This window comes from Herpailurus yagouaroundi, unplaced genomic scaffold (genome assembly GCF_014898765.1).
Source record: "Herpailurus yagouaroundi ecotype Mexico unplaced genomic scaffold, PumYag 202, whole genome shotgun sequence".
Taxonomy (NCBI): Eukaryota; Metazoa; Chordata; class Mammalia; order Carnivora; family Felidae; genus Herpailurus; species Herpailurus yagouaroundi.
The window spans coordinates 6,467,222-6,491,981 of NW_024412433.1; the positions used below are offsets into that span (position 1 = coordinate 6,467,222).

The following is a 24,760-nucleotide window of genomic DNA, read 5'->3' on the forward strand; positions in this document are numbered from 1 at the left end:
TTCGTGTGATCCTTTATAGACCTGTTTTTCTCATGTGTTCTTTTTAAACTGTAGACATGTCCTGAGAATGCTCTTTATTCCCTGTAGGTAGAGAGCATTTGCCCCGATACCTGTGTGAGCCCTGGAGACGATGGCCCTCGCGGAAAGAGCTGCCACGGTTTAGGTTCAGAACCAGGGACCTGCTCTCTCCCGTATTAGGAGGGAGCAAGTTGAAAGTAGCTCACCCATGACAGGCCATTCCTAACCTCTTCATGTTTTTAGCCGAAAACGTGCTGTTCTCAGACAGTCCCGGGATTCTTGCCGCCACAGGGCTCCCCTCGTGGCTAGTGGTTCTCGTTGCCACTGCTTCTAATAGGGTACCGTGGTGACTTTTTAAATAAAATATTTCACACATTCAGAACACAGTGACAGCCAGTGTGCCAGCCCACGTATTGCCGTGTGTTGTGGATTTCTTGCTTTAAATACGAAGTCAGAGGGGCGCCTGGGGGGCTCAGTCAGTGAAGCGTCCCACTGCGGCTCAGGTCATGGTCTCACAGTCTGAGTTCGAGCCCTGCGTCGGGCTCTGTGCTGACGGCTCAGAGCCCGGAGCCCGCTTTAGATCCTGTGTCTCCCTCTCTCTCTGCCCCTCCCCCCCCACACTCTGCCTCTCTCTGTCTCTGAAAAATGAATAAGCCTTAAAAAAATTTTTTTAAATAGAAAGTCAGAAATGTTGAATTTTGCACACCTCTCCTTCCCGTCCCCTTCTCCTGATACTGATATGTGCCCCTTTCCGCCTACACCTTCATGCTGGGACCACATTACCCGAGTGTAGGAATTAGCTCAGGCCGCCGTAACAGAATCCCACTGACCAGGGACCTTACACAGCAGAAACTTACTTCCCACGGTTCTGGAGGCTGAGAGTCAGAGATCCGGGTCCCCGGACAGTCTGCTCTGCTGAGGGCCCTCGGCCTGGTGTCTCTTCTTAAAAGGGCACTAATCCCTTCGTGCAGGCCCCACCCTGGTGACCTCATCTAAACCGAATCACCTCCCGGAGGCCCCACCTCAGATTCCATCACACTGGGGTTAGGACCTCCATATGTGGATTGGGGGGTTCACGTTCGGTCCAGAGCCGTGGGAACCAGAAGGGCTGTGCCGCTCGCAGCAGAGAACATTCCGAGAGCCTTACCCCTCACGGGCAGCTCACTCTTCCTCGGCACAGGCTGGCAAGGGGCTGCTGGCCCAGGCACCAACAAGGCTGGGGTGGCCGCTGCAGTTCCAGACCTTTCCCTTGTGTTCCTAAGAAGAGCACAACCCACTCAATGCTCTTTGTCGGGAAAAAATACCCTTAGCCAAAACGTGCCTTGCCCGCACCACCACCCGCTCCAAGCCCCGCCCCCCCACGCCTCTTGCCTCATCCCTAGTAGGCCTGTGCTGTTGTCTCTGGCCAGGCCAGGCCCGGCTGCTGCAGAGACTGGGAAACCGGGGGTTTGATTATCATCTACAGGAAGAAGGCAAGGGGGAAGAGATTGGGCATGGGTCTTAGCTAATTTTTTTTTTTTTTTTTTTTTTGAGAGAGAGAGAGAATCCCAAGCAGGTTCCATGCCCAGCACAGAGCCCGACACGGGGCTCGATCTCACGAACCATGAGATCACGACCTAAGCCGAAGTCAAGAGTTGGACGCTTAATCGACTGAGCAACCCGGGTGCCAGGGGTCTTAGCTAATTTATGGGATCCGCCAATGAAGGACCCCATAGGCTATATGTGGGGTGGTCTGTGTCTTCAACGTGCACATAGTACTGCTCACATTCTGCAACTTGGTTTCACAAGAGGTGTTTGCACTTGACGAGAGGTGATGGGCGTGGGTGTCTCGTATCTCAAGAGTTCAGGTGGCTGGGTCCCCCCCGCCTTCCTGCTGGATGTCTGCTGCTAAGGACACACGCACAGCCGTGATGCGTGCGTGTGTGGGCTCACCTGTGGCTTACGTCTAGAGGGGCCGGTCGTGGACAGGTGTCTTCAGCTTCCCTAATTATTGCCAAATCGCTTTCCCAAACGGTTATTTCAGTTTGCACTCTGGCGATAGGAGAGGTCCCACCGCCCACATTATTGCCACCAGTCAGTGCCACTTGTGGGGTGTGAGACGTATTGCAGTTTGCATTTCAGGGGTCCTGGCTTTTCAAGCGTCCCCTCAGGCCTCTCTTGTTAACTGGCTTTGTTTCTTACCGATGTAGGATATGTTCTGGATGCCCGTCCAATTATATGAACCAATCTCGTTTTATATAAACTGCAAGTGACGTCTATCTGTGATTTGTCATTTAACTTTATGGCACTCTATTGCCCAGAAGTTACATGTTAACAGAATCAGATAGCTTAATCCTTTATTTTTTTCTGGCCTTTGCTGTTACCTTTTTTTTTTTTTTTTTTAATTTTTTTTTCAACGTTTATTTATTTTTGTGACAGAGAGAGACAGAGCAAGAACGGGGGAGGGGCAGAGAGAGAGGGAGACACAGAACCGGAAACAGGCTCCAGGCTCTGAGCCATCAGCCCAGAGCCTGACGCGGGGCTCGAACTCCCGGACCGCGAGATAGTGACCTGGCTGAAGTCGGACGCCCAACCGACTGTGCCACCCAGGCGCCCCTGCTGTTACCTTTTAAAGAAAACCTACTCTCAGAATAAAAAAATACTCTATCGGTGGGGCACCTGGCTGGTGCAGTCGGTGGAGCATGTGACTCTTGATCTCAGGGTTGTGTGTTCGAGCCCCACATTGGGTGTAGAGTTTACTTGAAAATAAAATCCTTTGGGGGCACCTGGGTGGCTCAGTCGGTTAAGCGTCCGACTTCGGCTCAGGTCATGATCTCGCGGTCCGTGAGTTCGAGCCCTGCGTCGGGCTCTGTGCTGACAGCTCGGAGCCTGGAGCCTGCTTCCAATTCTGCGTCTCCTCTCTCTGCTCCTCCCCCACTCACACTCTGTCTCTCTCAAAAATAAGACATTAAAAAAAATTTTTTTTTAAGAAAATATTTTTAAAAAAACACTCTATTGTCTTGCGTCTTTGCTTTCCAAATTTAGGCCTATAAGCCGTCTGGAAATGTTCTGCACAGGCATGAAGGGGATTGAAGACTGTTGTCCACACCTATGGCCCTTTCCTCCGTGCCTGTAGTGAATGCCTTGTCTGTTCCCGCCTGTGTCTGAAAATACCCTCACTATCTATCCCACGGGAGCCCCAAAACGGTGGGGAAACCAGTGGGGTCCCGGGAAGCCTGTGGCGCACCGACGATGATGCTTTGCGCTGTCCAGCAGCCCCCTCCCACCGAGGGGCCCGGGGTGGCGACTGCCTTTGAGAGTCCCGCCGTTACCTGCTCAGGAGGCAACCACAGACTACTCTGTTGACGGCCCAAGTGCAGGGAACCTTCCCTGCCCGCCTCCCCTGTCCCCTGCCTGTTGCTTGGACATGACCTTCATTTATTTCCCCTTCTGGTCCCTCAACCGGGTTCTGTTCCAGGCTTTGCCGGGTCCCTGCCCCAGCCTGTCCCATCCGGCCCCACGATGGGAAGAGTGAGGACAGGCCTGGTGTTGTGTCGCTTCCTGGAGACATCCCCCACCGTCCCCAGGCTGGTGGGCACTCCCCCCTCCCACCCACCCCTGCGCCACTGGGGCACTTCCACCCTCCTTCTTCGGATGTGTATCACAGTCCCCGGCAGAGATGCCTCTTTTCCCTTCAAGGGTGGGGTCCTGGGGGGCAGGGGCCAGACGGCCGCCTGCCTCCCCTCACTTCCCGGCACAGCGCCTGGCAGGGGACACACCATCAGCGTGGGGGCACAAACGTGGATTCAGACCCTCACACGATCTGGGGAAAGCGGACGTAAAACGACCCCATTGGAAGTAAATCCTCCCTTTGCCCCACTGCCTGGGCTCGGGGACGTTGTCACCTTCCAAGTCAGGAGTCCGTACTCCAAACGGCAATGGAGGCTTATTTTCCAAGGGAAGGAAAGAAAGGGACACTGATTATTTTACAACGATGCTTTTCGTACAAACTAAATTAAAAAGTGGCTTGCACGGCTGTGGTTCGGCACTCTGAAGAGGCAGCCTGCGCTTTACGTTCGGACCATCTAGCAAATTCCTTCGGGAGAAGCCAAAAGCTGGTGCTGACAGCAAGTATCCAAGACTTTGAGGGTCTCCAGGGCTGCCCTCCGGACTCCAGGATCCAAGTCCAACTGCAGCTCCTGGAGAGCTGAGAGCGGGCACAAACAGGAGAGTCGGGACCCCGCTCGGCCGTGCCCTCTGCCACGGGCAGTGGAGCTGGTAGGAGGTCCCGAAGCCGCTTGTGCGGCTAGGGGCTCACACGGGCTGCAGAAGCAGAACCCCATGTACTTGAAATCAGAAGATGGTGGGGGAGCTGCATCTACACACACACACACACACACACACACCCCATCTCAGCCTTCTGTTACTTCTCTGGGACAGAAAGATCGCCCACAGAACTCGCATGCGGTGTAGACCAGTTGAGGGATTCAGGGTGGAAACATCTCGTAGACATTCGTGATGGGGAGGCGGGCAGAAGGCCCAGCGAACAAGCCAAAGGCCTCCCGGGTCAAATCGTTTTCTTCCAGAAAGCCCCCTGCAGGCTCGTCCGTCTGTGCACCCTGATTACACGCCCCCGTCCCTCAACCCCGCCAAAAACAAAAACAAAAAAAAGAAAAGAAAAGAAAAAAACAAAACGACAACAAAGGGTGCGCTGGCTCTTCCCCAGGCGCTTTCTCTAAATTCCCTGAATGAGGTCGAGGACTCCGCATAATTGAGTCTTCTCTACTTACAATTCCGTAGTGCCGGAAAGTCCAGTTTCTTCAGGTGATGCGCAGGCATCTGCTGCATAATAATTCCTAAAACGAGAGCCAGCGAAGATGCTCATCACACAAATATTAGGCCAGCGGGAGATTCCGTCTGACCTTAGGAGGTATCTGTTTAGGATTCCGCTGAAGACGCCTAGCTGAGAATCAGGCAGGTGTGCAGCTGGGTGTGATAGGACACGTGCCGGGGGACTTCCGCCTGAGTCTGGCCCCTCCTCGGCCACCTCCCACTCCAGGCCTGGGTGTGGCCCTCAAGGTCCCTCCTGCATCCCGAGACATCTGCTCGCTCACCTGCCAGGTCGCACGCAGCCATTCTGATCCTTGGCAAGTTACTATTAACGTAGGTCATTGTTTCTAGAAAGAAGCTATGGAGAACAGCAGGCTTTTTCTGAGTCTGCAAATAGACACAGGATGGGCAGAGCCATGGAGGATGAGGCCTTAGAGATGGGCTGCTCACAGAGTGGGTTCCCATCTGTCTGATGCGGGAGGGTCTGCCCAGAGAGGGCAAGTGCACATCCCAGCATCGCATAGCGAATTATTAGCTGGGCAACTTGGGGACTTTCAGCCCCCTGTTACCTTCTGTCTGACCCAGAGAGGAGATCACATTGGCCTTTAGACTCTGTGGCTGTCCCATACCGTAGCCACTGGCCACACGTGGCCCTTGAGCACTTGAAACGTGACTGGTCTGAATTAAGTGTCAGGTGCCTCCTGCATTTTGAAGACCGTACCCCCAAACTGGAACATACCCCGTTAATAATTGGCACATTGATTGCATGTTGACACGACAATGGTTTGGATCTACTGGGTCAGATAAAATCTATGATTGTTTGGTTTCCCCTCTTTCTCTTCTCTTAACATGGCTACTAGAAAACGTGGGGGTATGCGGCTTGCGTTATCTCTCTGTTGGACCGTGCTGGCCTGGACGCTTCACGCCTGGAAGGTGAGCACATGGTCACGGGAGAGAGGTCTATGGCAGCCGTGACCCAGAGCCCCAGGCCCCGGGCGGAGGCCCACGCCCTCAGCCTCCTCACCGGGATGGAGCACAGCATCATCTGGAAAACAGTCATCTCCTCGGCCGCACTGGTGTTACTTCGGCCCGGGCTGTTCTCCAGGGCCTTCCAGCCCCAGAAGTGCACACACTGAAACATGGTGGTCATGCAGGCCTGGAGGGGCACAGGGCGGGGGATGGCAGGGAGGGCGCCAGGCAGACCGAGGGGGTTCCCACGGTCTGGGGGTAGGGGTGGGGATGGCAGGGCTGGCGTTCCGTCGAGAAGCCCGGGGGCAGCCCCGGGGAAGTGTACCTGCGACCGGAGCCCCGCCAGCTACGCAGCCCTCTTGTCCCTCCGTGCCCTCAGCAGCCCTGCCCAGGACCTGCCCCTCTGGGAGATTGGGGTCAGGGGCCTGGCAGGGACAGATAGGACCGGGGTGAGCTTTCTCATTCCCAGACCTTCCCTGAGCACTGCAGCAACGGGGCCCCCCGGACTCTGGCCTCCGGCCTCCGACAGGGTTAGTTCACAGGAGGATAGGCTAGGAGACTGGGCAGGGGGTTGTGGAGAGGGGTTGGGGTACCTATTCGCCAGGGACACGCAGGGCAACCGTGTGCCTGGAACCAGCCAGGCCTTTGCCTCCCTTGTGGCCTCCGCCGCCCCCACCCCTCTTTGCCGTTCCTTCATTAGACCCTCTCGGCCGCCTTCCCAGGCGTTCCTTCCCTGAGGCTCACCCCGCAGGACAGCTGCTGATACAAGGTGAAAGACCAGTGGGAGCCACTGATGGATTTGTGAGCAGAGAGTCTCTGAGGGCTGAGAACTCATGGGCAGGGTCACCAGAGTCCCCGAGGCCGAGCAGGAGTCAGGAGTGCCCCGCAGGATGCCCCTCAGCAACCCACAGGTGCCGCCAGCCCACCCCACCCCGCGTGGACACCCGCAACCCTCACCAGGGCGGGACTCCCGGGACCCCGGAACTGGAGACCGAGGCAGGAGTGGAGCGTGAGCCGCTGAGTGCCCCACAGCTCTCGGGGAGGGGACAGAACTGTCCCTAATCTCAGCCCCCTCTCCCCGGCCCCCTGCCCCAGTCCACACAGGAAGACGTGTGGAGAGAGAAGACAGAGGTCAGGGTCACGGGCCTGCACGGGTGAGGGGAAGCGGTTGGACAGGCAGGGGCTGTGGGTCTCCCCTGCCCTCCCCACGCCCGGACTGGCAGAAGAACCGGGCCCCCCGAGAGGGAGGGGAAACGGGCCACTGAGGAGGGATTTAAGGCAAGTCTGGAGCGTGAGCCAGTCATAACACCCAAGGGTGACGAGGGCAAGCTGTGGAATCGGCTGGAAGGAAAAGGAGGCTGGGCAGAGGGTGCCTGCAGGCCGTAACTGGGGGAGAAGACCGCCGTGCCGTGCTCCCCACAGCGCCGAGACGCCTCAGTAGGCCGGTTGGTGGGTCAGCCGGCCGGACCCCCTCCCCAGCCCCACGTGAGGAACGGGGCCGACCAAGAGGGACGTGGGGAGAGGCTGAGCCCGCAGACCCGCCTACGTTCTCCTTTGGGGACCAGAGGTCCCCACACTCTGGGCCACAAAGAGAAGGGCGCGTCTCACCTGGGCTGCCTCGGAGCAGGGGTCCTGGCAGTGCAGGATGAGGGGAATCCAGGCTTTTTTCACTTCCTCCTTGAAGAAGTGTTTCTTAGAGATCCTGACCAACTTTGCCAGCTTCCCAAACAGGACGAAGGCTTTTAAACGCAGCAGCTCACTCTCCTGTGGTCGACATGTACAGACGAGTCCTGAAATTCAGGACACAGGAAGCCCAACGAAACCCCAGCCACCTGCCTCTCCGTGGACCCTTCGGGCTGCCTCGGCCCCCGCAGAGGCTTCTGGATCATTCCCTCAGGATGGCGGCTCTCCGCCCGCCACCACCCAGGTGCCCAGAGAGCTTCTGCGGGCTGCGAGGCATTAAGAGGAGAGGCTCACACCCTACGAGCAGGGGAGGGGTCCCACGAGTCCTAGAACAAGAGGGTTTGTTTTTCTTTTGCGGGATCCCAGGATCGGCTAACGGATGCGTGGGCACCAAGTGAGACCTGAGGCCCCTCCTGTCCCAGAGCACGTCTTTTGTCCTTTCTTACGGGGATAAGAGGTGCTCGCCCGTGTGTGTGGGCACGTGGGAAGCCCCCAGCGAGGGCCGGGACCGAGTAAGGCCACGATCTAGACTCACGTTGTCGAAGAAGGCCCTGCACCGCTCGGAGATGATGCCGAACGAAGACCCCACGTCGCCCTCCCGGAGCTCAGCCAGGATCTTGGCCAGGGCCTCCATGCCCTCGGAGGTCACGCTGGTGACCACGGGCTCCCGCAGGGAGCCCAGGCACTTCTCCAGTAACAGCTTCCGGTACTGCCTCACCTGGGGTGCGGGTGGGGGAGGGGGCCACGAGGAGCTTCAGTCCCCACCTGGTTCACCTCCCCCATCGGCCAGAACACGCCAGCCCCGGGCCCTCAGCCCCCCCCCCCAGGCCCTGCACCCTGGGCCCCTGAGCTCAGGGTCGGGCGCAGGACCTTCTTGGGGGCACCCAGGGCCATGTTGCCCAGGGCACGCAGGGAGAGCACCCTCAAGGCCTCGTCCTCCTGGTCCACGCCCTTCTCCAGCATCAACACCGTGGGCTTCAGCAGCTTCTCCTGGTACAGAACTGGGTCGCTCATGAACTAGAAGAGAGAACTTTTTACAGTCACCGCCCATATAGGCCCCTTTCTCAGCCTCAGGATGGGACGTGTGATGAGACGCAATGCACAGAATGGTCTCTGCGAAGAGGAGAGGATTCGGAGCCCCAGCTCCCCGGGACCAGCTCTGGGCTCCTCCACCGGCCGGCTGGAGCCCCCGGCAAGTCACTTAACTCCTCTGAGCCTCCGTGGCCTCGCCTGTAAGAAGGGGCTGACACCAGTACCTGCCTCACAGGGTGGTCGGGGGGCTTCATGGAGAAATACACGGGAAAAACCTTGTACGTTGTGACCTTACGTTCATTCAGTTACCCTGACAAAGCAGCCACCGTGTCCAAGAGCCGTGCCTGCTGGGCCTGGACAGGAGTGCACGAGGAGCGTGAACTTCACTCATCTGGGACTCCGAGAGTCACAAGGGGCCCAGCGCTCAAAATGCCAGGACTTCGGCCAATGGGGACCCCTCTGACGTGTGTGTGTGCACGCACACATGTACGCACACATGAATGTGTTTTCGATAAACCTAAAGAGGGGCGCCTGGGTGGTTTAGTCGGTTTAGCGTCCAACTGCGGCTCAGGTCATGATCTCAGGGTTCGTGAGGTCAAGCCCCGTGTCAGGCTCCGTGCTGACGGCTCGGAGCCCGGAGCCTGCTTCGGGTTCTGTGTCTCCCTCTCGCTCTGCCCCTCCCCCACCTCTCAAAAATAAACACTAAAAAAAAATTTTTTTTTTCAACGTTTATTTATTTTTGGGACAGAGAGAGACAGAGCATGAACGGGCGAGGGGCAGAGAGAGAGGGAGACACAGAATCGGAAACAGGCTCCAGGCTCCGAGCCATCAGCCCAGAGCCCGACGCAGGGCTCGAACTCACGGACCGCGAGATCATGACCTGGCTGAAGTCGGACGCTTAACCGACTGCGCCACCCAGGCGCCCCTAAAAAATTTTTTAAAAATAAACCTAAAGAAAACGAAACGCCGAATTGGTGACTCCAAAATGGGAAATGTACTATCCAGCCTTTTACAGAAAAAGGTTGCCCATGCTGCCCTAGGTGATGTTGGGCTCCTAAAGCATGTTGGGCATCATGCAGCCAACACAATTTCTCCTAAAAGTTTTCTGGCCAATTCCCTCAGGACCCTGAAAGTGCCCCGACTGCACAGAAGGGGAACTGGACCCCAGCGGCCATCACACCCTCCCCCGGTCTTCCTGCCTGGCAAAGCCCCTCTGACCCCTCAAAACCTTCCTGGGAGGCCTCCCCCAGCACCACCGACCCCGGCGAGAGCCAAGGTGCCCTCATCCAGGCCCCTGGGTGTTGCCGGCACTCAGCACAGCACGCCTCACTTAGATGCACACCCCGGATCGTGTGACGAACCAGTGAATGAACACGTCCCCTGCGGGGTGGGACAGTCTCCGCCCCCTGACTCAGATGCCCCTCAGAGCCTGGGCTCTTGCCCCAGAGAGGAGCTGGGGGGGCACCCCCCAGCCCCCGCCCCAGCCCACCCAGCCCTCCGCGCCCTGAGCCTCACTTCCACGCAGACCGCCGTGCTGCTGATGCGACAGCAGAGGACATCCGAGTCCATGCCCCTGAGCACCAGCTCTGACAGCCGCTGCCTGTAGCCCTCCATGTTCCGCATGCAGAACCTGCAGGGGGGACAAGGCCAGGGGGCCGGGAGGGCTGCTCAGCCGCTGCCCTGTGGAGCTGCTCTGGGGCTGGGCGCCCGGGGGCCATGTCTTAACCTCTCTGGGCCTCTCCCTCCTCACCAGAGGGCTTTGGTCAGGGTTTCACTGGAGTACCCACTTTTCGTTTCCTTTTTATAAAAAGGGACTCGAATGAGGGCCACTCGTGAGTGACCTGGACCCAGGAAGAGCTCTCCGCCTGCCCCCTGTGGCCTCGAGCGAGCCCCACCCTGCCTCTGACCTCACGTTTCCTGCCTTGGAGGGGGAAGGGTTGGAATAAAAGATTCCCTCTGCCCTATACGTTGCCATCCCAGAGTCTGGGACATGGGTCGCCTCGGGAGCGAGGCGTGCAGCCGTGACCTAGACCTCCAGCAAGGAGACGGCCCCGCAGGTCCCACTGCCCGGCACGGGGAGCCCGGACGCCCACCTGGCCAGCAGGCCCGCGCCTTGCAGGACCGTGGAGCTGGTCTGCAGGAGGCTCCACACGCCCTGCTCCTCCAGCGTGCGAACCAGCTGCTCGCTGCTGAGTCTTCTGAACAGAAGCTTCATGGACTTGATCGTGATCCTGGAAGAAGGTGGGGCTATGTCTCGACGAAGCTTCCCCCGGGCGCCCCCAGGCACCGAACCCGGCTCAGAGAAGAGGGGGTCCCCCTGTCCGCCGGGCCGAGCTCAAGGGGCTAAGGGCGATCACGTGGCAGAGTGGGTCCTCGAACAGCAAAAACCACACCGTGCTGGACTCATGTGAGGGAGGGTTGTGGGATCTGCTTCCAGAAGCTTCTCCCCATCAGGAGAGGACAACAAGGCCTCTTGGTGGAGGTGACTCTTGGGATCCGTGACTTCCCAGAGGCGACGTCCAGCTCGGGCCCACTGCTTTGCCCGCCATACCCACCCACCCCCGCCCTCGAGAGCACCTCTGCAGATTGATCTCCTTGGGCAGGGTCCCCATGTGGACGAGTCTCCACGTCTTGAGGACAGGCGACACAGCCTCTGGCCCCTGGCTGCCGCTGAGCTGCAGCAGGAGGGTGTAGATGAGGTCGGGGAAGAGGTCCAGGACCTTGTCGTCCATATCCATCTTCTGGATGAGGAGGTGAATGGTGCACAGGGTCTGCAGAGACAAGGGCTGAGGCATCAGGGCTCCTACTCTGAGCCCCCAAGGAGCCCCGGGGCCCGCCCCTGTGACTCACCATCAGAGGGTCCACCGCGGCCAGGCGCCAGATGTCAGCTTTGGAGGTGGCATTGGCCCTGGGGGTGAACCTCGCCTGCAGCCGGCCCATCAGCCCATGGAGCATCGTTCGGGCAAAGGGCACGTTCTCGGCCACGGCCAGCCACACCTCCGTCAGGTGGCTAACCAAAGACAAGAGACAAGGACTGTGGGTCACCCGCCTCGTACCCTGGCAGGTAAGAGCCCCTTTGGACCCCCAGGCGAGCCCCTGAGTAGGGGTTAGACTCCGGAGGCTGAACATCAGGGAGGTGGAGTGAGCTGCCTAAAGGTTGCATAACTAGAACCCAGGTCCGTGACTCCACATGCTGCTGTCTTTCTCTGCCACGCCCTCCCCCTCCCCCCCGGGAAACTGCGGCTCCACCACTAGGTGACCTTAGAGGCACCTGCCAGGCCTCCTGTCCGATGATTTTATAGGTACGTCAAGCAACAGCTGCCAAGGACCCAATCTGTCGGGTCCTAAGCAGCTTGCAGATAGCACAGCGCCTCCTGCTCCCAACACGCCTTTGAGGACGATGTTTTCATCTCCGTAGCGCGCAGAAGGGGGCAGGAGGCCTGCAGAGGCCAGGTAGCCTGCCAGACTGCATTTGAAGCAGCTCCCCGCCCCCCAAGTCCAAGCCTGTGGCTCTGCCGAGAAGGGAAGGTCCCCAGGATAGGTTAACGGGCCGGGTGTGCACAAGTGCAGGGGAGCGGGGGCCTGGGGGGGGCTCTAAAAGGGCTAAAGTGGCAAGTCCGCCAAGATCCAATGGAACAAGGAGAGGCGGACACGGCCCGTGTGAATCCACAAAGCCAATCACACGCATGCGGGAGGTGGGCTTGGGAGGGCACATGACCCGGTGCCCGGTGGCGGGAACCGAACGGAGGCGTGGGCACGTGGGCTCATCAGCAACCACTTCTCATAAAGGAGACGTCGGGGTGTAAGGAGACAAGAAAGCAGGACCTCAGCCTGCGACGGCAAGAAACAACCGCGTGAGCCTGAGGGACGACCTGGGTTCCGGAAAATCTCAGCCTGGCCGCCACCCCGTGAGACCCTGAACACAGTCCCCAGCTCTGCCGTCCCCAGATTCTTGACCGTGGAAACTGAGATAATAACAGGGGTTGTTCTGAGCTTTCAAGGTGGGGACAGTTTGTTACACAGCGATAGCTCACCAGTATAGCGAAAGCCAGCGTGACCCGGGCCGCCGAGATCGCCAGCCTGACAGAGGCCACACAGGGGCCTGCACTGCACGGGGGGGCCCCCCCCCCCAGTCGGCACTGCTCCAAAAGCCACCATCCCCCATCAAATCAAGCAATCCGCACTGCCCTCCGCCCACAGCACAGCCAGGCCTGCCTTTCGCCCGGGCCAGCCCTTGAGGTTCTGGATCTGAGGCCTCTCTGTTCATGTGACAGCTTGCTGGGTGACACCTGTCCCCTCTCCCTCCACCAACGGTCTCCAGGCCTGTCTTTGCTCCGCAGCCTTGGCTGCTCTGGGGGCAGCGCCCACCCCTTTCCGGGTTGTGCCCAGGGAACCCCGGTACCATTGCAAACACACGCCCCCGGTCGGGTGAGACGCTGCCAGCTGCCTGTGTGACACGGTGACAGAGACGCGGGGACTCAGCAGTCCATGAGGATAACACCGGGAAGCAGGGGGTCACGAGGCCACCTGAGGGGCATGAGGTCCTGCCAGGTCATCCGTTGGGCACCTGGACATCCCCTCTCAGGGCAGCACTTGGAAGGACAGAGGGACAGGGTGGAGCCCCTCTGAGGCCCGCCCGGGCCTTGGTGGCCATGTCCTCAGGCGTGTCCTAGAGTGGCCCAAACTCAGAGGGCGCCCAGAGTTCTGTTCTCCACAGGGAAGGAAAGGGCTGCCATGGGCAGGGTCCAGAGGGGACGCCTGAGAAACTGCGGGGTCTGGACTCCAGCTCCGTAGGACGGACCTGTAACCCTGGGGCTCTAAGTCCATGGTCCTCAGGGGCCACGCCTCCCGCAGGAGGGGCAGGGAGAGCGTCTGAGCCAGCCCAGGGTCAGACGTGGCACCACTCAAGGCCCCGTCCTGAGATACGTCGGTGGTGGTGAGGCGGGCATGGCCCGGGGGCTGTGGCTCCCTGTCCGGGGCGCCCACCTCTCCATGGGCAGGGGCTGCCTCAGGAGCGATGTGAGGACCGTCTCCTGGTGGTAGTGCGCCAGCAGGAGGATGCCTTCGATGAGGAGACGCCGCACTTCCGGGTGGTCCGCCACGGGCAGGTGGACCAAGATGGCACCCAGGATCTCAGCCACCTGGGAAGGGGCGGGGCATCACCGGCACAGCCTGGGCCCCCACGGCGTCTGCCCTCCCCCACCGCACACCCCTCCTCCAGGGACTCTCGCCCAACTGGACAGCGGGCAGGTTAAACCACCAGCTCATCTTTTGGTCTCTTCCCGGATTTTATCATGTCTTCTATGTAGGGGGCAGTATGCTCGGGGAGAGAGAGCCATGGGCGTCTGGCCCACTGGCCACTTACTAACCGGGCTACCTTCAGCGTGTCTCTTTCTCGTTCCAGAACTCTACTTTCTCCTCCTCTTTACAACCAAGGGTTTGGGGAGGCTTTCTCGGAGAGTGCAGCCAGGCCCTTACGTGTCCCTCTAGCCTAGGTGCCCCGGGCAGCCCCAGGCCTCAGGTGGCCCAGCCACAGCTCTGCTACCTTGTCCTCCAGCTCCTTGGTCCGCCTCTGGAGGAAGGTGCCTATCCAGGTGACGGAGGCCTTGTCATGCCACAGGTCCATGGCCCCGATGTTCTCACAAAGCTTCTGGATGAGCGAGACCACCTCGTCACAGTTAAACTGCATGCAAACCACCTAGGACCAGAGCACAGGCCTCCTGGCGTTCAACAACCAAGTTTCAGGCCAACGCCCTGCCCCCACTTGTCATCGCCGATGCCCCCCTCTTCTGCCCGACACCGCAGCCCCAGCCCGGGCCCCCGCCATCTCTCAAAACATCGCCAGGGCCTCCTACCCGTCTCCCTGCCCGGCATCTCACCGGCCCCCTTACCAGCCCGCTCGGGATGTTACTCCCCCACCTCAAAGACTCACAGCTCAGTCCAGCTTTCACAGGCTTCTTCTGGAAGGTTCCCCAACCTCTCCCACACCTCACCTACCCGACGCCGCCCACCCCACCTGAACTCTGCTCAGGAAGCTTCACCCGAACGTTGCCCATGTTTCCTTCCCTCAAGCTGTGCCCTGAGCCCTGGCGCCCCGTGACTTCATCCTGCCTCCCCCCACAGGCCCCCTGCTCCAGAAAGCCACCTCGGCCCCCTGAGGTGGAAGTGACCCCGCCCCTCTGCAGCTCTGAGAGTTTGGGGGTCTAGTGTGCCCATGGGCCAACACCGCTGTGCAGGATCCCGAGTTTAATTCTTCCTGGGGCCCCTCCACCCTCAGTGCAGCACATCATAGGCATGGAGACGAGGTAGGTGGGGACTGTGGGACCGTTAAGTACCTATTATGTGCCAGGCATCACAGCGGGGAACTTACATATCGCACACCGTTTAGATACAGAGGGCGTGGGTTGGACCAAAAGCCATGGGGACTGTGATCCCCTGGAGGAGGATGAAGCCTGTGTGGCCAGGCTGAGCAAGGTCCCAGGCCTCAGACATGGTCCAGGCACTGGAGTCCAGCCCAGGAGCCCACACGACCCTCCCAGCGTGTCACCTTGGCGATTCTGGAAGATGCACTGAAAGTCTCCTCCATGTCCAAGCCCTGGAGATCCTCCTTACATTTTGCAAGCTCCAATTCCTCGGAAGGGCCCCACAAAGAGCAGGTCTGGCTTGCTGCGGGGAACACAATTTTAGACACGATCAGAAGGACAAAGGACCCACCCACAGGCCACGTCGAAATGGCTTCCTGCCCTGGCCCATGGGGTTGGGGTTAGGGGCTCCCTGGCTCTGAGGGCCTGGACCACTGTCCAGCATCTGAACATCCATCTCTTCTTGCCTTTGCTTTCATTGCCCTGTCTCCCCACACCACCTCTGCACACAGCTCAAATGCCTGCTTTCTGGGAGGCCACCAGCTAGTGAGCCAGAGGCAGAGTCTTCCCTTCTGAAGGTCACCACCCCGCATGTGCCCCTGAGGTCACGTCTGGCCGCTTCTGCTGTGTCCTTGGTATCTTTGAGCTGTCTATACAGAGGGGCCATGCTCCCCTAGGATAGCCCCACAGCCGACACCCCTCCCAGCCTCAATGTCCTCATGTCTCCGTACCATGAAGATCCAGCAGGCTGGACAGGACATCCATCGAGGCCATGCGGGTTCTTGTGTGTGAGTCACAGGTGCGAGGGGCAATGAGTCCAACCAGCGTGCCAAACTGCCCCGGCTTCAGGGGGATCTGAGGGACAGGAGACCTCAAGGCTCACACCCTCTGTCCATCCATGCACACCAGGGGCTGCCCGGGGGTGGCATAACGGGCAACCAGAGAGGGTGAGCCCTGCTCGAAGGTACCCCAGCGGGACCCCTGGAGGCAGAGCAGCCAGGATCCGACGGCTCCGGCTCAGGACCTGCCCCTCCGGCTGCAGGCCCAGGCTCTATATCAGGGCACCTGCCTTGTTCCTGTAACTGAAACCTGGGTTCAAATGTGAACTCCCCCCCCCCCCCCCGCCCGGCCCCACCAACCTAGCTGTGTGGCCTGGGCAGGCTGCTTAGCCTGGTGCCCTCGTGTTCCTCATCTAACGGAGCCTCCCGTTTCAGGGGATGTTGTGAGAATTATGTCAGAAAATCCAAGCGATGCCTTCTGCACAGCGTCTGGCCTCAAACCTAGCATGAGGGTAGGCCCCGGCCTTGCTTTCGCAAGTTCGAGCCCGGCGTCGGGCTCCACGCTGACAGTGCAGAGCCCGCTTGGGATTCTCCCTCTCCCTCTCTCTCTCTCTCTCTCTGCCCCTCCTGCACTCTCTCTGTCTCTCTCAAAATAAATAAATAAGCTTAAGAAATAAAGTGTTCCCTCTCCTCAGGGATCGAGACGGGAACTTTGCTGTGGGTGCCAGCGCAGCAGGCTGGGGGATCAGTGCCCCGGGACTCACGCAGACACCGGCGTTCTGCACGTGGATCTGCAGGAGGTGGAGATGGAGGTTCATGGCCTTCTCCCGCTCCCCTTCTCTCTCCGACAAGATCCACTTTCCCAGGAGCTGTGGGTAGAGCCCAGAACACAGAAGGGGACATTAAAATCCCAAGGCCAGCCTTTCCCAGCTGGCTATTGCCCGCCTCGTCTCTCCCACTCAAGACTCTGACTTCCAGAGGTGTTGGGTGGCTCTGGATACTTCTGCCTCTCCTTCCGGGCACCCCTGCAAGGGAGATGCGGCTGTGGACAGAGAGTCCACAGTCCCCAGCTATCCTCACCAAGATGGCGCCTGGCTGATGTGTTCGGCCTCGTTCCAAATGTTTGCCTGCAGGTGAAGGAGGCAGGATCGTCGCCCACCTTGCACCCCAGGGCCTTAATGTTCACACAGGCAGTAGCTGTAGCAGTAGCAGTGCATGAGGCCAAACTACTACAACTCGGAGGAGAAATACATCGATGGTGAGATTCAGAGACCTCAGTTCCTCTTTCTTAGAAACTGAGGAACAAGAAGATGGAAAATCAGGAAGGATAGAGAAAACTTGAACAACACTACCAACCAGCTTGGTCTAACTGATGTTTAGGAACACTCCACCCAACACAATATACAGGTACACACAGAGCCCTCACCAAGATAGACCATACTGTCCAACAAAATAAGTCTCAGTTGATTTAAAAGGATTTGGGGCACCTGGATGACTCCGTGGGTTGAGCAACTGACTTCGGCTCGGGTCATGATCTCACAGTCAGTGGGTTCGAGTCCCGCCTCTGGCTCTGTGCTGACAGCTCAGAGCCTGGAGCCTGCCTCGGATTCTGTGTCTCCCTCTCTCTCTGACCCTGCCCCACTCACACTCTGTCTCTCTCTCTCTCTCTCTCTCTCTCAAAAATAAATAAACATTAAAAAAATTTTTTAAAGGATTCAAATTATACAAAGTATGTCTTCAGACCACAACGGATTTAAATTAGGAATCAAAAACAGGAAGATCTCTGGAAAGTCTTCCAACATTTGGGAAGTTCTAAATAACCCACGGGTCAAAGAAAAAATTAAAAGAGAAATTAAAATGTATTTTTAACTGAAACAAATGGGAACACAATGTATGAATATTTGTAAAATGCAGCAACAAAGAACAAAGTCAGTGCCTCATACTATCTGATCTTGGTCATAAGACTTATTATAACTAACATTACAGTAATCAAGATAGGATGACATTGGTGTAAAGACAGACAAATACATCAATGGAGCAGAACAGGTACCAGATACAGATCCACACATACATGGCCAATTGATTTTTGACACAGATGCAAAGATAATTCAATGGACAAAAGTCTTTCCAACAAATGGTTCTGGAACAACTGGTTATCTGTGTGTAAGCAAGCAAACAAACAATTTTTTTAATGTTTATTTACTTGTTTTTAGAAAGAGCATGCATGCACATGAGCGCAAGCAGGGGAGGGACAGAGAGAGACGGGGGGAGAGAGAGACAGAGAGACAGAGAGACAGAGAGAGAGAGAGAGAGAGAGAGAGAGAGAGAGAGAATCCCAAGCAGGCTCCATGCAGAGTTTGACTTGGGGCTTGATCTCACAATGCCATGAGATCATGACCTGAGCTGAAATCAAGAGTCAGACACTTAGCCGACTGAGCCACCCAGAGGCCCCCAAACAAATTTTGATCCATACCTCACACCATATACAAAACCTAACTCAAAATGTTTCATAGACTTAATTATAAAACTGGAAACTACAAACTTCTAACAGAAAATCTTTGTGAGCTTAGGTTAGCCACAGACTTCTTAGATATAACACCAAAACCATGATCCATTAAAGAAAACAAATGATAAATTAGATTTCATCAACATTTTAAAGCTTCTGTTCTTCAAAAGACACTATGAAATCAATGAAAAATACATCACAGACTGGGGGGAAATATGTGTAAATCACATATCTTGTAAGGACTTGCTTTCGGAATATATAAAACCTCTGAAAACTCAATAATAAGAAAGCAAACAACCCAATTAAAAAAAAAACTAGCCAATGCCCTTCAAAAATGCCAATATTATGAAAGATAAAGAAAGACTGAGGAATTTTTCCAGATTAAAGCAGATTAAAGAGACGTGGCAGTTAAACACATTGGGTAATCCTGCTTAGAGCCTAGATGGGGGAAACACCTATTGGGGATACTATTGGGACAATTTGTGAAATTTCAGTATTGGCCATCAATCAGAATACAGCATGGTATCATCAACATGAAACCTCATGATTTTTATCATTGTACCATTGTTATACAAGAGGGCATTCTTGTCCTTGATGTTTGCAAGTAACTCTCCATGGTTCAAAAAGTGCGTGTGTGTGTGTGTGTGTGTGTGTGTGTGTACATGTGTGTTTGTGTGTACAACAAGAAAGATAAGGGAAGAGAAAGAGAGATAAAGAAAATGTGACAACTGGTAAGAACTGTGAATCGAGGTGTGAAGGGTATACAGGAGTTCTTTGTACTGTTTTTGCAACTTTTCGGCAAATCTGAAATTTTATCAAAATACAGTTACTGAAACAATTTTTAACACATACCCCTGTTTTCCATAGAATCTGGCCCTCAGACCAGCTTTCTGGGGGGCGTGGCCATCCCTGGCTCTTGGCCCTCCACCAAGGAACTCACGTGTGCCATTTCCTGCAGCCCTTTGGGGTCCAGCTGCCTCTGCATGAGGCCCTCCATCAGGTGTTCCAGGGCCTGAAGCGCATTTGCGTACAGGGTCTATGGCCAAGAGAGGAGAGCACTGGGTAGCAATGAGGGAGTGAGCACAGCCACCCACCAGGACTCTGCAAGGACCCGTGCCAGGGCTGGGAAGTATGAAATGACCTGAAAACCACCCCTTTACCTCTGCTTAGACTGGGTTCTTTACACCCCAATTCTCATGTGACACACAAGACCACCTCTGAAGAGGGACCCATTTTCCAAAGAAGGAAACTGAACTCCCAGAATCCAGTTCTTCTGACTCCCCATCCAGAACCAGGACTTTGAGGCAGAAAGGGCTACCTGTCCACAAAAGATTTGTCCTCCTTCTCCACCTTGTTGCTGGGAAACAGCCATCCAGTCAGGAACTACATTTCCCAGCACCCCTTGCATCTAGGCATAGCCATGTGACTGAGTTCTGGCCAACAAGAAGCGGGCAGAGTGGCTCATACATCCTCGACACCCTTTCTCGTTCTCTCTTCCTCTACCGGATGTCAGTACCCACGGAGACCTTGGGCCACGCATGGAAGATAGTGGGGCCTCTGCCAGCCTCGGTTCCTGAATAATTGCACACAGCAGCTCCCTCTCCACCCCCACTGCCAGCTGGACTTGACTTGAGTGCGAAATAAATCTTCTTGTTAAATCATGGAGATTTCAGGGTTTACCTGTTACAGCAGCTAGCATTACTTTATACTAACTAATAGAGCCTACTGCACTTTGCTGCACTCACAGGTGGTTAAGGATGGTGGGCTCTCAGCCCTGCCCAAGTTATTGGAAACTTCTAAGACCTGACCCAGAAAATGAGGTGGCCCAGAGGGACCTACCTGAATGGACTCATTGTCCTCTAGTGGGGGTTGAAGAGAAATGACAGAGTGAATACTGATATCCATCAGTTCATTGTTTTCCTCTGTGGAGTAGAAAGGCTTCAGACTGCTAAGGGAAGAAGAAGTGGACAAGAGGAGTGGTCAGAGGGGGACTGAGACCCAGCCACCCCACTGCTCAGTCCAGGGTGCAGAGGCATGTCACAGAATGAGGGAGAGACCAGCTTCCTCGGTTGAGGGTACGGGCATGCATCCCTCCCCAGGTGCCCTGGCTTCACCCGGTCGCCAGTATCCAGTGACTGTGTCTGCGATCAATGGGGAGGCCCAGACACCCAAGGCCAGCTCTCTTTCTTGTTGCCTGCTCTCAGCCTCTCCCTCTTCTGCTCAGAAATATTCCACTGCTACTCCCTGGCCTTGACCATGGACTCTGCCTCAGAGGCTGGCCCTGGCCCAAGGGCTTTCAAGCGTAATACCTGCACCGGCGGCAGAAACATCACCTTGGTGCTTCTTAGAAATGCAAATTCTCTGGCCCTACCCCAGAGCTACTGAATCAAAAACTCTGGAGAGGAGCCCAGCCGGCTGAGCTTTAGTGAATTCTCAGAGGTGGTAGCTGGCTGCCCGATGGGCGCCCTTCTCCTACCCCTTCATCAATAGTTCCCAAGCCTAGGTGCTCACTAGCATTACTGGAGAAGCTCTGAGGTACCCAAGGGCCACAACCAGGCTCTAGGGATCCTTATTTAAAGGTCTGAGGTGGGGCCAGGATATCGGTATTGTTCACAGGTCCCCAGCTGGCTCTATTGTGCCTCCTTGGTTGGGAGCCGCCATGCCATTTTAGCTTTAAACTACTGCCCCCCAAAGGGGTCCTATATTTCACCCTGCCGGGACCTCCAGCTCCTACCCAGATCGTCTTCTTTTGTGTAAGCCCAGGTCAAAAGCCAGATGCCAATGCCTTCTGATCTCCCCTGTTGTATCAACAGAATTGCATCTTGTTCATAGCCCTTTCTTCTTCTGGCCTCAGATTTTTTTTTGTTATTGCTGTTCACCCACAAATACTCAGCTCTGACCCATGATTCCTTCTGCATGTGTTCATCTTACCTCCGACTCCCCGAAGACATGTGTGTGAAATTTATTTCAAGTCTGCCTACGTGCTGCCTCTTCAGGCAACAGGTGCTTATGAGACTAAACACTGCATCTGCCCCGACGGGTGTGGAATTCCCAGAGACCACCCGGCCACTCTAACCACTGATGTTCCATAACTTCTTCCTCTTCCCTACTTCCCCACCAGTGAATGGACGGCTCCAGGAGGGCAAATCTCAGGTATTGTATTACTTTGTATTAACTGCGTCAGTACCGTATCAATAAATGAATTCCTTGACCCCACCCAACCCAACTAGATGGCCCAGCGCCCCAGGGCTGCTGCCTGAGACCCCTGCTGCAGAGGCAGGGAGGCAAAGTGGGTGTGGCCCCCCAAGGAACACTGAGGGGTGGTCTTGGACTTTGCCTCTCCCCGCGGAGACACCCGGGCCGGAACAGGGGCCCAGCTCACCTCAGGTGCGAGAGGGCCTCTATCGCCATGGTCCGCACAGGAGAAACCAGGCTGTCGGTGGGTTCCGCCTTGATGGTGGCCTGCCCGGCACAGCAGGGCGGTGAATGAGCCACCCAGAGCCCACCAGAGAGGACAGTGAGTGTGGGGGGGGCTAGTGTCCAAGGCCTGGCACTTTGTGGGGTGCGGACACCCATACCACGTTTGCTCTTTTCAGGATCACGTGGCCTTTTAGCATTTTCGGGGAGGCAGCAAAATCTGGTGTGAGAAGGAGGGGGGCTCCAGACAGACCGGAACTTCTCGCTCAGGCCCGCCACCTGCTCGCCGTGCGTCCCTGGGCAAACTGCCTCCCCGGCCTGAGCCGTCACGTGTAAAACAGTGCCCGGCTAGCGTGAAATGACACACGGATCGCTGCCGGCCCAGAGCGGGAGCAGGCGTGCTCATTTCCTTCTCGGGGCCTCCTGTTCCACCCCACGTCACTTCCCTCGGGCACAGCTTCCAAAGCAGCTGCGGTGCTTTCCAGGGGCCCAGGGCATCGTGAGGGAGTGGGGAGGTCTGGGGATGAAGGGCTGTGGCTCCCACAACTCAGCCTCTGTCGCGGCTTCTTGCCTTTAGGCAGTTGACATTTTCTAGATCTTACTGAAGTTCTGTGCAAAACAAAGAGCTTTAAGATCTGCCTGCGGCCGAATCTAGGTCCCCCCTGTGGAGAAACACCCGGGGCCACCACGGGGCAGACCCGGGGGCCCTCTGTCTCCCAGCCTGGAACCAGCTGCTTCCAGGCACCACAGGCTCCCTGGCCATCAAACCCTTTGTCAGATAGATATTGTACTCGGAACTCCTTCAGTTGGCTGGAAGCGGAACTGAGACAGGGAGGGGCTTCAGTGACCCCAGTGGCCCCCTTGTCCCTCAGATGCCCTCAGGGACTCTGAAAACCTCTGAGCCAGGGGAAGCCGGTCAGCAGTCAGACCCCAAAACCACCCGGGAGCAAGGACGCCTCTCACCAGACTTACTATTATAATGCCAGTGAGGCTCATCTTTTGGGCAAATTCAAAGTCCTCCAGGTCCTTGATGTTCCCGATGGCATCGGTGACCTGCACCACACTCTTCAGGAAGGCCATTTTGAGACAGATGTCCTGCGCCCAGACCAAGAAGAGGGAAAGGAGGTAGCACGTCGGGAGTGAGCCCAAAGACTCAGGCTGCCGAAGCCACAGCTCTCATAAGGACCCCGCCACGGCACGAGGACACTCCTTCCTCTGCGCCAAGGAAGAGGCAGAGTCAAGGGCACCCTGAGAGATGGCAGGCCTCGTTCCGCCCCTCGGCCGCCTTGCCCGAGCTTCTGCCACAAGGCCAGGGTGCCAGCCAGGTGCCGGACAAGGCACAGCGTTCTGAAAACGCCACCTCCCTCAACCCCCCTAAGAACAGCAATGCCGGTCAGCTCACACCATTCACCCGCCAGGGGCACCATGCCCTGCGTGTCGCCCAAGAGACACATCGAGATAAAAATCTAAGTTGAGATAAAAATCGTTTTCGCCTTTACGGCATGGGCGAGCCTTGAGGACCTGAGGCTAAGTGAGATAAGCCAGCCACAAAAAGGCAACCCGTGTGTTATCCCAGTTAAACGCGACGCTTGTGGGTGTCACTTCAGAGAGACAGAGAGTGGGACGGGCGTTGCCAGGGGCTGGGGAGAGGGGGCGTGGGCATGTGTTCAGCGGGCCCAGAGTGGCCGTTTTACGGGACAAAGAACTCTGGAGAGGGCTGGTGGACTCGGCTGCACAATGATGTGAGTGTACTTAACGCCCCCCAACTGCGCACCTTAAAAATGATGACGATGGCAAATTGCGTTATGCGTATCTTGCCACAACTTCAGAAACAATAACGAAATAGCTTTTGCTCCCTTCTGTGCCTCCCCTCCTTGCCATTCCAAGAAAGTAGCGAGCCTCTCTACATCCCTGAAGACCCCACTCCTTGTCTTGGGTCAGATGCCGGGAGGGGAGGGGGCAGAGGCGAGGGCTGAGGGAGAGAGCGAGGCCCGGAAGAGGGGGCACCTGTCCCGTGACTTCCGGGACCCATAACCGCCCACTTGGCGCTGCGGTGGGGAAGGCTGTCCCCTACCTCCCCCTGGAGCTGAGAACACCCAGTTTGAAAAAATGGGCTTCCCCAAAGCTGGGGGTCAGGTGGGACTCCTGGTGCCTACTTGGGGTGGGGGACGGGGTGCTCGGATTACAAGGCAGGTGGCTCTCAGCCAGCCCGGCTCTGGGTGGGGGGGTGCAGCCTCCCGGGGTTACCTGGCAGCTGCTGGAGAAGTGGTGAATGATCTTAGCGGTGATGGGGGTGTCCACGTGGGTGAGGAGCATCTGGGGGTGGCAGTACGAGGCCACACAGCTGTACATGACCATGAGGGCGCCCTTGACCGTCTCCCGCCTCCAGGGATGGTCCTTCTGCGAGCCCAGCCAGAAGAGGAAGAACCACCGGCGGGGGGGGGGGGGGGGGCAGGGAGGAGAGGGGGTGTCAGGGTTCAGCTGGCCACCCCAGCTGCATGTGAACAGTCTCCGGTCACATGACCAAAGGAGCCGCTGAGTCAGCAGAAGGCGCTTCCACTGATATCTTGAAACGCTCATTCATTCACTCATCCACTCAACACACCTTACTGAGCTCCTACTCCTTGCCAGGCCCTGCTCTGGGCCAGGGGTTGTCGTGATGCCGGAATGAGGTGCTACAGGCCGCCGAACCCACCACGGAGGGCGCACAGGGCTGCCCGTGCCCTGCCAGGCCTCAGATACGAATCCACGTCTCAGATCCCGCTTTGTGGAGAAGCTGGGGCAGGAGCCTGGGATGCTCCTGATTCTCTCCATCCAAACTACCAGACGCCCGGGGCGAGGGTCCTGGGTCAAGGCCAAAGCCTGAGGCATCGGTGACTCTGGATGGTTGCCTACTGGGGCCTCAGCCAACCTGTGACCCTGCGGCAGAGGGCCCCCTCGAGGGGTCGGCCCACGGGCTGCCTTGGCCTGGCTCCTGGCTTCTCGGCTCAGTGGCCGTCTGCATGCTTTTGGACAAGCTTCAGTGCTCTCTTCTATATGACGGCGGGCATGATCGCGCTGCACCCCAGTGCCATTGACCCGTGGAAATACCTACACTGAGTGCTACCTGAGCAGCCTCTTCAGATCCAGTGAGTATGGGTGAGGCCTGGGACTCTGAATTCCCATCAGCACCCAGTGCTGCTCTG

The 24,760-nt window shown here is 57.1% G+C and overlaps 1 protein-coding gene across 6 annotated transcripts in view; it reads right to left on the reverse strand.

The window, feature by feature from the left end:
* Positions 1 to 3,933: 3,933 nt before the first annotated feature.
* MROH2A (maestro heat like repeat family member 2A) overlaps positions 3,934 to 24,760 on the reverse strand; it is a 43,672-nt gene continuing 22,845 nt past the window's right edge. For 3 of the 6 annotated variants that reach the window (XM_040450619.1, XM_040450614.1, XM_040450621.1), the window contains 21 exons: positions 23,823 to 23,975; positions 22,548 to 22,670; positions 21,541 to 21,620; positions 19,998 to 20,106; positions 19,099 to 19,194; positions 16,417 to 16,521; positions 15,605 to 15,728; positions 15,059 to 15,177; positions 14,057 to 14,209; positions 13,498 to 13,652; positions 11,362 to 11,521; positions 11,089 to 11,282; positions 10,605 to 10,742; positions 10,027 to 10,141; positions 8,350 to 8,496; positions 8,015 to 8,197; positions 7,405 to 7,560; positions 5,852 to 5,983; positions 5,112 to 5,214; positions 4,788 to 4,853; positions 3,934 to 4,204 (listed from right to left, as the gene is read on the reverse strand). In XM_040450619.1, coding sequence (XP_040306553.1) covers positions 4,083 to 4,204; positions 4,788 to 4,853; positions 5,112 to 5,214; positions 5,852 to 5,983; positions 7,405 to 7,560; positions 8,015 to 8,197; positions 8,350 to 8,496; positions 10,027 to 10,141; positions 10,605 to 10,742; positions 11,089 to 11,282; positions 11,362 to 11,521; positions 13,498 to 13,652; positions 14,057 to 14,209; positions 15,059 to 15,177; positions 15,605 to 15,728; positions 16,417 to 16,521; positions 19,099 to 19,194; positions 19,998 to 20,106; positions 21,541 to 21,620; positions 22,548 to 22,670; positions 23,823 to 23,975 — 2,733 coding nt within the window. In that variant the 3' untranslated portion in view covers positions 3,934 to 4,082. The remainder of the gene's footprint in view (positions 4,205 to 4,787; positions 4,854 to 5,111; positions 5,215 to 5,851; positions 5,984 to 7,404; positions 7,561 to 8,014; positions 8,198 to 8,349; positions 8,497 to 10,026; positions 10,142 to 10,604; positions 10,743 to 11,088; positions 11,283 to 11,361; positions 11,522 to 13,497; positions 13,653 to 14,056; positions 14,210 to 15,058; positions 15,178 to 15,604; positions 15,729 to 16,416; positions 16,522 to 19,098; positions 19,195 to 19,997; positions 20,107 to 21,540; positions 21,621 to 22,547; positions 22,671 to 23,822; positions 23,976 to 24,760) is intronic. The other 3 variants (XM_040450617.1, XM_040450618.1, XM_040450620.1) reach the window with 3 other exon arrangements.